The following is a 13,171-nucleotide window of genomic DNA, read 5'->3' as shown; positions in this document are numbered from 1 at the left end:
AGCATGGAGAGAGGGCTGGACTGGGAGGCATCCTGGAGATGCTGACAGCCAGCTCTTGGGGAATAAGAGCAGCATCAGCTTCCTCGCCCTGACCCAGGGGACTAAGCTGGTCTTGACCTGTTCCCAGCTCTGCATCCAGGCTCCCTGCCTTTTTGACTCACTCGTAGCAGGGAACAGCCCTATAGCTACCCCAGCAGACTCTGTTGCCATCTGTGGCCTCAGCCTCATTTGTCATTTCGGGTGTTTCTCTGTGCTCTGACCTTCCATCCTCTGAGCCACACCCCCGGGGATTTGCTTTGCCCTCAGGCAGCAGATGAACTCCTGGCTTTTGCACTGGTAACTTCAGGCCTGCAGGAACCACCCTCCCCTCCTGACTCCTTCCCCATCCTTCTTCTTGTGACAAAAAGACCGAGGTCAATTTTTTGCAGGATTCGAGGCTCTGACTGCTTTCAGGGGGATTTGTTAGACACCATAGATGATGCTAGGGAAGTGTCATCTTTTCTTTCCTGGATCATCATTCAGTTTCAATTGAAATCTATGGTTTTTAACATTTTTAAAGTTTTAAATTCAGGAGGTGTATGTGTAGGTTTGTTACAAGGGTATATTGTGTGATGCTGAGGTTTAGGCTTCTGTTGACCCTGTCATCCAGATAGTGAGCATAGTACCCAATGGGAAGGTTTTCAATCCCCCTACCCCTGCCTTTTGGAGTCCCCATTGTCAACTCTCCCCCTTTATGGCCATGTGTATCCAAGGTTTAGCTCCCACTTATAAGTGAGAACGTGGTATTTGGTTTTCTGTTCCTGCATTGATTTGCTTAGGATAATGGCCTCCAACTGTTTCCATGTTGCTGCAAAAGACGTGATTTCATTCTTTTTTATGGTTGTGTAGTATTCCATGGTGTATATATACCACATTTTATTTTATCCAGTCCACCATTGATGAGCACCTGGGTTGATCCCGTGTCTTTGCTATTGTGGCTAGTGCTGGATAAACATATGAATGCAGGTATCGTTTTGATAGAGCAATTTATTTTCCTTTGGGGAGATACTGAGTAGTAGGCTTGCTGGGTTGAATGGTAATTCAGGTTTTGGTTCTTTGAGAAGTCTCCAAACTGCTTTCCACAGGGGCTGAACTAATTTACATTCCCACCAACAGTGTGTAAGTGTTCCCTTTTCTCTGCAGCCTCACCAGCATGTTGTTCTGGGCATTTTCCTCTGTGGTGACACACATCTGAGGCCTCCCCTGCCCCTGCCTCATGAGCTAAGCAAGGGGCCGGCTTCTTACTGCTTCCCCCTCTTCCACCTCAGATGCAGTCACTCAGATGCTCCTGAAGGTATTCAACACATACACCCCTTAGCTCTTCCTCCCTTTCGGCAACTACTATCACCGTCCCTTCCCATCCCCAGTTCTTAGGAAGGATTTTCATGTGGCTTGGACATTTTTTTTCTTTGACTTCTCATTCATTCTAAAGCCCCCTGCAATTTGCCAGCTGCCTCCCAGGGACCAAATTCAGTGCCTTTTCTTTTCCCCTTCACTAGCTGCTCACCTTGCTGCCTTGCAGCATTTTACTCTGTTTAAATATTCTCTTTTCCTTGGCTTCTAAACACTACTTTCTTTGAAGTCTATTTGAATTATTCACCCATCAAAACTAACCTCAGGCATTACCTCTTTTAGGGATGTTTCTCTGGCAACATTTTTTTTTTTGAGATGGAGTCTCGCTCTGCTGCCCAGGCTGGAGTGCAGTGTCATGATTCGGCTCACTCTAACCTCTGCCTCCTGGATTCAAGCAATTCTCTTGCCTCAGTCTGCTGAGTAAATGGGATTACAGGTGTGCGCCACCACGCCTGGCTAATTTTTGTATTTTTGGTAGAGCCAAGATTTCACCATGTTGACCAGGCTGGTCTTGAACTCCTCACCTCAGGTGATCTGCCCACCTTGGCCTCCCAAACTGCTGGGATTACAAGCATGAGCCACTGCACCCGGCCTCAATATTTATTTTATAACTAAACATTGATCTACTTTACTAGACTATAAACTCTGAGGACAGATATTTCATCTGGATCATTCTGTATCCCTACCATGATACCTCGCACTGGACAAGATTGATGAATTTTTCAACTGAATATAACTATTTCCAGAGTTTATCAAACTCCATAGGTCTAAACTAGCTTTAAAAGAATAGAAGCTGTTTCCACATGAACTATCTTATGTAGAATGCTTCAATCCTTTAGAGAAATCTGCAACATCTATCATTTGTTTCTAGGGCCACTACCAATAACTCTGTGTTCATCTTCCTCAGTTTATCATATGGGCCCAGGCCAAATTGTATAGACTTTCTCCTTCTGTTGTTTAACAATTTGTAGGCATCACAAATTCAAATGCCTTCAAGGGCCAGCCAGGTTAATAGGCTGAATAAAAAGGATGAGTGGGCTGGGTGTGGTGGCTCATGCCTGTAATCCTAGCACTTTGGGGAGCTGAGGCAGGCAGATCACCTGAGGTCAGGAGTTCAAGACCAGCCTGGCCAATATGGTTAAACCCTGTCTCTACTGAAAAAAAAAAAAAAAAAAAAAATTGGCTGGGAGTGGTGGCACATGCCTGTAATCCCAGCTACTCAGGAGGCTGAGGGGCAGGAGAATTGCTTGGTCCCAGGAGGTAGAGGTTACAGTGAGCTGAGATCATGCTACTGCACTCCAGCCTGGGCAACATAGTGAGGTTGTTTCAAAAAAAAAAAAAATATGAGTGATGGAGTGATGGTGATTGTGGCAAATACAAGAGAAAATGCCCATTTCAAGGAGTCCAGGTAGCCATAGACTAGGGCACATGCAACATCAAGGGATGTATGACAAACTTCACCTTCCTCAGCCTACCAAATGTGATTTGGTCACAGACACTTTCAGAGCAGGCTCCTGATGGGTTGCTCACAAGATCCACAATGACCTTGTTATGTGTAAATTTTCAGTGCCACAAAAGAATTAGCACTTATTATAAATTTCTTCAGCAAGGCAATTTACTTTTATAGAAGGGAGTGGCTCACAGATGTAACAATGATGAGTGCACACCTGGACAAGGGAGGGGAGGTGGTTCTTATTCCTGATGGAGGTAGTTTCTACTGCTGTGACATTCCCCTATTGGCTAGGGTTAGACCACACAGTCTAGGCTAATTCTGATTGGCTATTTTAAAGAGAGCAGGGGCACGAGCTGGAGTGGCAGGGTGGGTAGTTTGGCAGGAAGGATAGTTACGGGACAGTTAACCAGGGGTAACTCAGTTCAAAGCAGGTGACCAGGGCAAGTGACCAGAGGAGGTGACCAGGACGAGTCAGTATAGAGCAGGGGACTGGAGGAACAGATGTGAACTACTGATTAGAACTGGTAGAAAAGGTTGTTTACTGAAACTATAAGAAGCTAAACTTTAAAATGAAGAATTAAAGAGTAAAAGAGCTGAACATACTGACACACTGATTGTTTGAAGACAAACTTGGAGTTCACTATATCTAACAACTGCATTTACCAATTGCTCAAGGAGGGTCTGGATTACAGATTTCCTTGTCCTCTCAGTGTTATTCCAGTGTTCTGCAGTACAATTTAAGATGGAAAAATGACCTACAAATCAATAGCTTTCAGTTTTTTTCCCCCTTACGACTGAAAGTCATGTTTTACTGAAGGTCAAGGAATCCTGAGATGACTAGAGTTAGTCTCCTAGGAGTGATTATTTCCTTGTATGCCCTAGAGAGAAACTCTTCCTTAAACATGTGAATGTAATTTGTCTCGGAAGAAAGCCTGCTGTAACAAAAACACATGCTGAATGTTTTCTTTACGTAAAGGAATTAAGAGGGTTATGTATGTGAACACTTGTTGTGTAAGCAGTTTAGTTTGTAACAACAGTTATTAGGCTTGCCAGAGAGACATAAAATTTCTCTCTTATTTTTAAACAGAAATTTTTCTTAAGTTCCACCCACCATTAAAAATAACAGAGAAGGCTCCTGTTTAAATGCTAGCCTCCCACCCCAAACTCTAGCGCCCATTCAGATAGTTAAAAGTCTTCTCCCAGTCCCTCTTTCCCTCCTGTCCCTCCCTGAATCTATCTTGCTCCACCCGTCACTATCCAGCAATTTAAGCAACTTTGTCATCAGACTTTGAGCACATCTTTTGTAGAGTTATTTAGGACCTGTGTCTCATTATACTCAGTATCACGTTCAAAACTGTACTCTCTACACTGACAAAACGCCAACCTGTGGTCCTGCCCCTCCCCTCAACTCTCCCAGGCATCCTCACGGTCAGGCCTCACTCACCTACATCTCCTCCTGAGCTGGGCTAACCACCTCTCTACCAGTGCAGGTGCTCTGTGAAGGGCAGTGTTGGGTTTCAGGGCATTGCACAGTGTCGTTTCTCCTCAAAGCTAGTGCTCCTCTCCAGGTGGTTTTATATAGCAATTTATTTGTTTATTATCACCTTTATATCCTCTGCTAATCTGAACTTTTTCTTGTGAATGTCTATTTTTTGAAATAGCTTAATTTGGTATATGAGTACAAAGTAATAGTAATGATATAATAACAATGCTCACTGAAACGAGAGAAGAATGTCTAAAATTCATTGCTAAAATGAATTCATTGCCTTATTGTAAAAATAGCCCCCAAGTGATAGGTCATTTGGAATACCGTGCAGGCATACATTTTAACTTCTTTGAACCAAATAAAACCTGCAACATGCATTTAGTGTAAAAATCAATTTATTATACAACAATCATAGAGAATGCTTTTTATCTACAAAGAAAAATGGCTTCTCCAGCCTCCCTTGTCCACTCCATTCATGATACCATGTTCTTAAGATATAATTACTTTCAAAGGAAAACAAAGTGACACCCATATTTTCCAAATAAGGGAGCCCCAAGAAACATTCACAAAACAATATGGAAATATTGAAAAGAACTGAAACAGACTCTTACATACAAAATGCTGTTCTGCCCATCACAGTAAATACTGTTTTGCCTTAAAATAAATATTTCTCTAATGTAGGGGTGAGGACTTTACCCCGCAACATGACTAAATAGTTCAATATATAATTTTGATGGCTTGAAAATTTCTATGTTTAATTCCATTAACATTCCATTTTGTTAATTTAAAAAACTGAGGGAATAATTGATATGCTTTACGGATAAGTTTTAATTCCTATGGGTAACAGGAAATTTGAGAGAGAACATTTTCTATTTTTTTTCTTTAATAGGTTATAGAAATATTAATTTTTCAGTAGTTTTAGAAATATCACATTAAAATAAGCATTTTGGTTTTTTGAAGTTTACAACACTTAACAGGTTAAAATTTTACCTGATCTATTTTTTTTGTGGCTAAGATTTCATAACTCTGTTTTTTTAATTAGCCCTTGAGTGGTTTAAGGCTCTATGTGTTTTATGAAGCTTCTCTTGAATTAAAGACCAAATTGAAAATATGCATCGTGAATGAAACCTGTCTCTAATCCCTGGCATTGGTATGAAGTATAAACTACTCACATTTTTCACTTTGATCGGAGAGGTTTCAAGCTGCCGTTTACTGAAAGCTGCTTGATTTTGTCTGCTGAAGGACAATCCCTCCTTGCCATACAGATACCCATGGAAACATCCAAAGTGGCAGGTATGCTGTGCAGTGAGACCTCAGGGCCTCACTGGAAAGTAAGAATGTGATGACCAGCAAGCATGTTAGACCAGCCTGCTTTTCTCTAAGTCTCATTTTCACCTGGAACGTACTTTGGTAAGAGATTTTAACCTCTGTTTGAGACCTAAACTGAATTAGGGTCCAGTTTCTCAAAGGGGCTGTCTCCTTGGTCAAACTCGTGTTTTGTCATAGAGAAGCCATAACAGTCATGCTTGAAGCTAGCCCTTGTTTTAAAATAAATTGCTGGCAGAGAACAAGACAGTGAGTACAGTTATAAGGTGATCCGAGATGGAAGTGGTGATGAAGCACTGTAGAGTAAGTCAGTTTCAGAAAATGATTTAGAGAGAGAAATGGAAGAGGAAGGGGCATTAGACAGGAGACATCTGTTCAATAGAAATGTGTTGGCTGCACAGAAGGGAAGGACGCAGGTGCAGTGTATCACCCTCAAGATGATCCTAAGCATTAGGCACCTTCAAAAAATATGCCCAAATCCTCAGAAGCGTAGTTTACATAAAGTAAAAGTACAATCTTTTTTAACAGGGAAAAATTTTAAACTAGAGCTTATTGGGGAAAAAAAGCAGAAAGAGGCAGAAAGGCACTCTGTACGGTAGTGAGTGGGGACAGTGGTGGAAATGCCTTTCTGGTGTGTATTTGATGTCAGTGTCAGGACCTAAAAACTTATTTAAAAATTCGTCTTCAAAAAAATCTTCAGAAAATATTGTTTCCATTCCTGGTAGAGTTTAGTAGTAATGGTCCTGTACTTAGGGAGAAAGAAAATACTCATTAATACTTTTGTCTGCTTTTGTGCTTGCTTCTCAGTAGAGACTGGATATACCTGAGCAGGGAATGGGAGTGCTGAGTTTGCCAAACCGGCATTTTTCATCGCGGCTCATTACCAGCCCATGGTTTAGTGCTGAAATCTTTCCAAGCTACTTCATCTTTTTCCTCCCAGCTTCAAAAACTTAAATAACCTGCAAAGAGTGACAACAGGTATCTGGGGTCATATTCACAAGTATAGACTGACAAAACAGTTGACAACTTCAGTGCCTATTTTGCCCCCATCACGCCACTAGTTCTGATTTATACATATTCCAGTGCCATGTATGTTCAAAGATTTTGAAGTGGACTCCAGTCCTTGCTCAGAAAGGAAATGGGCAGCCAGAGTCGTACACTGCCCGTGGTGTAGTGCATGGTGTCTTTAGTAACCTAGGCTGTCTGGCACGGGAGACATGAACTGATGATTGATTAGGGAAATGGAGGAACAATCCTATCCAAAGCCCCTAAATTAGGAAAATATGGCAGAAGCATTTTTCTCCTCCTTAGAGTAACTAATCTTTAAAGTAAAAGAAATACCAGTTTCATTACTGTATCACTGAGTTTAGAATCAGGAGTGGTTGTGGGCATTTGATAGACAAGACTCTGGCTTAGAGAAAGTAGTTTGGCTACATTTTTCTATCTTTTGTATATGATCCCATTTTAATATTTTCTGGGGTCGATTGCTAAAGGAACAAATGGAATGATTATGCACTTGCAATTATTGCTCAATATAGATTAGAACATACCCTGTATTTAGAATATAATTAACCTTTTGTTTTAAACATTTTCATCTGAACAAAACTCTTTTTATTTGAAGACTTTCTGTGAGAAACAGTGCTCCACGTTTCCTGGCTGTGTATGCATGTAAGGCGTTACAAGGACAGCTTCTGGCCGGAGGTTCAGTCTGTGGGAGGGAGGGAGAAGCTGCACCAGTTAGTTCTGAGGTCCTTGGAGGTCAGCATCACCTCAATGCTGATCAAAGCATTCAGTTAACAGATTAATCTAATAGCAGTATAGTACTAGATTCTGGGTACAAATGATTTATAAACTCAAAAGAAATTAGTTTATCCTAAAACATGTAACGTTCAATCCAGTCTTTGCTTTAAAACAAGCGAATCTCTGAGGCTAGTATATGTGCTTTCTCTGTGACTCATCTTTATTGTGCTTTCTTGTTCATCATGCCATTCGCAGCAGTGAAGTAGGCTTTGGAGAAACCATTCTTCACTTCTTTCCCTGCAGGTGGCTCTTGCAGATCTTTCTTCATTGGCTTTTTTCGGTATGTCTGTTGGATGTGTATATTTTGAAGAGAAAAAGGAAAAGATTCTTTAATAAGACCTTGTCTTTTACGTTCCATATAGTTAAAAACAGTATGTGATTCTGTTGGGTGCTGGATTTTCTAATAAGATTTCATGTTTGTAATATCATTTTTAAACCTCTGGTTAAAGACAAAAATAGGATAAAAACCAGGACAAATGCATGAATTTCATGAATATTAGAAGTCAGGATTTGTATATTCTGGAATTAACATTCAATTTATTCTGCATTAGTTGATCACTTAGAAATATAAAACTTTTAAAAATAATTCAAGTTAAAAAGTGCTGTTTTTTAAAAAGTACCAATACCTGGAATTCTGGCTTGATCTAGATTTTGGCATATCCTTCCTATTCTGAGAAAATATCTCATCTCTCATCTCATTTTTACTTTTTTTTTTTAAAAAGCAATAGTATTAACAAGGGTCCAAATTTAAATTATATGCTTGACTTCAGAACTCAGACTCAGTTTGAACCAGCATGTAGGGCTAAAGCTCTGAATACCATTACCTACCCTTGCTGAGATATACGCTTCTCTTCACCACCATGCACCAAAATCACACCTTTTAGCTTTAACACTCAGCTTTTTTGGGGAGGGTGGGGGTAGTGGTTTGTGCATCCATGCAGAGTTTTAATTGGTTCCATCACTGATTATTTCTTTGGAAATCTTCAAAGGAAACTTTTATTTCTTATAAAAGACAAAGCCTAGTCCAATTTCAGAAATACAAGATGAGGGGAGATCCAAGATGGCCGATTAGGAGCAGCTCTGGATTGCAGCTCCCAGCTAGAGCTCAGAGGGTGAGTGGATGCCACATTTCCAGATGGATTTTTATTGCCCACAGACCAGGAGATTCCCAGGCGGAGGAGTCCCACGGGTCACCAGCATGGCTCTTTTGGCCAGCGCGGCGGGTCTCCACACAAAATACACAGGTCCGGGCACTGTTCTAACTGGCGAGATAGAGTCACCCATTCAACTGATAAAAAGGGGACTGAAACAGGGAGCCAGGCCAGGAGATTCCCAGGCAAAAAAGCACCACAGATCTCCAGCGTGCCTGTTTTCGCCAGTGCAGTGGGTCGCTTCATGGGAAATCACACATCCCAGCAGCTTTTCAATAGGCAACTGGAGTGCCTGTTCAACTGAAAAAAAAAAAAAAAAAAAAAAAAAAGAGGGACTGAAACAGGGAGCCAGGCCAGGAAATTCCTGGGCGAAAAAGTGTCACGAGCCCCCAGTGCGGCTGTTTCAGCTGGTGCAGTGGGTCTCTGCACAAAATCTCACACAAACCCGGGCACCTTTTCAACTGTCAACTGGAACACCTGGGAGACAGAGTCACCCATTCAACTAAAAAGGGGACTGAAACAGGGAGATAGGCCAGGAGATTCCCTGGTGAAAAAGTGCCACAAGTCTCCAGCAGTTGTTTCAGAGGGCGCAGCAGGTCTACACTCAAATCACACAAATCTGGGCGCCATTTCAACTGGTGACTAGGATGCCCGGGAGACAGAGTTGCCTGTTCAACTGAAATAAGTAAGAGGTCTGAGGCAAGGAGCCAGGTGATCAGGCTCGGCCAGTCCCACCCCCACAAAAAAACAGCAATCTGAAATGCTCTGGATTGAGCATTTCACAGCAAGCACAGCTGAACCCCAGATGATCCAGCTCTGTGGGGGAGGGGCGTCCACCATTAGCGAAGCAGTCTGCCATTACAGAGGTGGGCCAACATTGCAGAGGCAGTTCTAACTATACCCCTATAAACAGGACTGCAGGGAAGTTGATATGGGAGCTGGGCAAAGCCTCTACAGGCAGACTGTGACTAGGCTGCTGCCTCGATGGGCAGGGCAGCCCTGAAAAAAGGCAGCACCATGACAGAAACTTACGAATAAAGCCCTAACTTCCTGGGAGAGAGCACCTGGGGGGTGTGCTTTTATGTGTTCTGCTGCATTTATGTGTTCTGCTGCAGCAGACTTAAACGGACCTACCCAGCAGCTATGAATGGAAGAATGGAGCTCACGGCTCAGCACCTGAGCTCTATAAAGGACAGACTCTCTCCTCAAGCAGCTCCCTGACCTCCATACATTCAAAGAGTCACTTCATAAAGGAGAGCTCAGACTGACATCTCGTGGGTATCCTTCTGGGACAAAGATAGCAGAAGAAGAAACTGGCAGCAACCCTTACTGTTCTGCAGCCGCTGCAGGTGATCCCCAGGCAAGCAGGGCCTGGAGTGGACCTCAGCAGTCCTACAGCAGAGGGGCCTGACTGTTAAAAGGAAAACTAAGAAACAGAAATAACTTCATCATCAACAAACTGGACGTCCACTCAGAGACCCCATCTGAGTCAACAACTACAAAGACCACAGGTAAATAAATCCACAAAGATGGGAAGAAACCAGTGCAAAAAGTATGCAAACAACCAAAAACAGAACACCTCTCCTCCTCCAAGGGATCACAACTTCTCACCAGCAAGGGAACAAGTCTGGAATGGAGAAAAAGTCTGAGGAACTGACAGGAACAGGCTTCAGAAGATGGGTAATAAGAAACTTCTCTTAGCTAAAAGAACATGTTCTAACCCAATGCAAACATGCTAAGACCTTTAAAAAAAAGATTTGATGAAATGCTAAAGAGAATAAACAGCTTAGAGAGGAATATAAATGAATTGATGGAGCTGAAAAACAACACGAGAACTTTGCAAAGCATACACAAGTTTCAACAGCTGAACTGACCAAGCAGAAGAAAGGATATCAGAGGTCAAAGATCAATTCAATGAAAAAAAATGAGAAGGCAAGATTAGAAAAAAAAAAAGTAAAAAGAAATGAACAAAGCCTCCAAGAAATAAGGGACTATGTGAAAAGACCTCATCTACATTTGATAGGTGTACCTGAATGTGGCAAAGAGAATGAATCCAAGCTGGAAAATACTCTTCAGGATATCATCCAGGAAAGCTTCCCCAACCTAGTAAGGCAGGCCAATATTCAAGTCCAGGAAATGCAGAGAACACCACAAATATATTCCTCAAGAAGAGCAACCCCAAGGCACATAATTATCAGATTCACCAGGGTTGAAATGAAGGAGAAAATGCTAAGGGCAGCCAGAGAGAAAGGTCGGGTTATCCACAAAGGGAAGCCCATAAGACAGCAGATCTCTCAGCAGAAACCCTACAAGCCAGAAGAGAGTGGGGATCAATATCCTTAAAGAAAAGAACTTTCAACCCAGAATTTCATATCCAGCCAAACCAAGCTTCACAAGCAAAGGAGAAATAAAATCCTTTACGAACAAGCAATTATTCAGAGATTTCATCACCATCAAGTCTGCTTTACAAGAGCTGCTGAAAGAAGCACTAAACAGAGAGAGGAACAACCAGTACCAGCCACTCCAAAAACATACTAAATGGTAAACAGCATCAACAAAATGAAGAATCTGATCAACTAATGGGCAAAACAGCCAGCTAGCATCAAAATGGCAGTATCAAATTCACACGTAACAATATTAACCCTAAATGTAAATGGGCTAAATGCACCAATCAAAAGACCCAGACTGGCAAATTGGATCAAAAGCCAAAACCCATCAGTGTGCTGTATCCAGGAAACCCATCTCACATGTAAGGATACACAAAGGCTCAAAATAAAAGGATGGAGGAAGATTTACCAAGCAAATGGAGAGCAAAAAAAAAAAAAAAAAAAAAAAAAAAAAAAAAAGGAGTTGCAATTCTCATCTCTGATAAAATAGACTTTAAAGCAACAAAGATCAAAAGAGACAAAGAAGGCCATTACATATTGGTAAAAGGATCGATACAACAAGAAGAGCTAATGATCCTAAATATATACGGACCCAATACAGGAGCACCCAGATACATAAGGCAAGTTCTTAATGACTTACAAAGAGACTTAGACTCCCACACAGTAATAGTGGGAGGATTTAACACTCCACTGTCAATATTAGACAGATCAACCAGACAGAAAATCAACAAGGATATCCAGCGCTTGAACTCAGACCTGGAACAAGCAAACCTGATAGACATTTACAGAACTCTCCACCCCAAATCCACAGAATATACATTCTTCTCACTACCACATCACACCTACTCTAAAATTGACCACATAATTGGAAGTAAATCACTCCTCAGCAAATGCAAAAGAACAGAAATCCTAACAGTCTCTCAGACCACAGTGCAATCAAGTTAGAACTCAGAAGTCAGAAGCTAACTCAGAACCACACAGCTTCATGGAAACTGGACAACTGGCTCTTGAATGTTGATTGGATAAATAATGAAATGAAAGCAGAAATAAAGATGTTCTTTGAAACCAACAAGAATGAAGACAACATACCAGAATCTCTGGGACACAAAGCAGTGTCTAGAGGAAAATATACAGCAATAAATGCCCACATGAGAAGCAAGGAAAGATCTAAAATCGACATCCTATTGTCAAAATTGAAAGAGCTAGAGGAGCAATATCAAACTTAGCAGAAGACAAGAAATAACTAAGATCAGAGCAGAACTGAAAGAGACACACAAAAAAAAAACCCTTCAAAAAAATCAATAAATCCAGGACCTGCTTTTTTGAAAAGATAACAAAATAGACCACTAGCCAGATTAATAAAAAGGAAAAGAGAATAATCAAATAGATGCAATGAAAAACGATAAAGGGGATATCACCAGATTCCACAGAAATACAAACCATCATCAGAGATTATTACAAACAATTCTATGCACATAAACTAGAAGAAATGGATAAATTCCTGGACACCTGGAAGAAATGGATAAATTCCTGGACACCTGTATCTTCCCAAGACTAAACCAGGAAGAAGTTGAAACCCTGAATAGACCAATAACAAGGGCTGAAGCTGAGGCAGCAATTAATAGCCTACCAACCAAAAAAAGCCCAGGTCCAGATGAGTTCACAGCTGAATTCTAACAGACATACAAAGAGGAGCTGGTACCATTCCTTCTGAAACTATTCCAAACAATCCAAAAAGAGAGGATCCTTCCCAAATCATTTTATGAAACCAGTATCATCCTGATACCAAAACCCGGCAGAGACTCAACAAGAAAAGAAAACTTCAGGCCAATATCCGTGATAAACATACATGTAAAATTCTTCAATAAAATATTGGCAAACCGATTGCAACAGCACATCACAAAGCTTATCCATCACGATCAAGTAGGCTTCATCCCAGGGATGCAAGGCTGGTTCAACAAACGCACTGGTTCAACAAACGCAAGTCTATAAACATAATTCACCACATAAACAGAACCAAAGACAAAAACCACATGATTATCTCAGTAGATGCAGAGAAGGCTTTTGACAAAATTCAACAGCCCTTTATGTTAAAAACCCTCAATAAACTAGGTATTGATGGAATGTATCTCAAAATAATAAAAGCTATTTATGACAAACCAACAGCCAGTATCAG

The 13,171-nt window shown here is 41.2% G+C and overlaps 2 protein-coding genes across 15 annotated transcripts in view; one reads left to right on the top strand and one right to left on the bottom strand.

Moving 5' to 3' along the window:
• SYCP2L (synaptonemal complex protein 2 like) overlaps window positions 1-7,462 on the top strand; it is a 110,414-nt gene extending 102,952 nt beyond the window's left edge. Inside the window, exon 29 of the mRNA XM_054254652.2 lies at window positions 7,279-7,462. Coding sequence (XP_054110627.2) covers window positions 7,279-7,462 — 184 coding nt within the window. The remainder of the gene's footprint in view (window positions 1-7,278) is intronic.
• The window catches only part of ELOVL2 (ELOVL fatty acid elongase 2), an 88,288-nt gene continuing 79,825 nt past the window's right edge, over window positions 4,709-13,171 (bottom strand). For all 14 annotated transcript variants that reach the window (XM_078368363.1, XM_078368369.1, XM_078368370.1 and 11 more), the window contains one exon: window positions 4,709-7,743. In XM_078368363.1, coding sequence (XP_078224489.1) covers window positions 7,618-7,743 — 126 coding nt within the window. In that variant the 3' untranslated portion in view covers window positions 4,709-7,617. The remainder of the gene's footprint in view (window positions 7,744-13,171) is intronic.

Source organism: Callithrix jacchus, chromosome 4 (assembly GCF_049354715.1).
Source record: "Callithrix jacchus isolate 240 chromosome 4, calJac240_pri, whole genome shotgun sequence".
In the NCBI taxonomy this organism is placed as follows: domain Eukaryota; kingdom Metazoa; phylum Chordata; class Mammalia; order Primates; family Cebidae; genus Callithrix; species Callithrix jacchus.
This window is presented reverse-complemented; position numbering and strand designations above follow the sequence as displayed.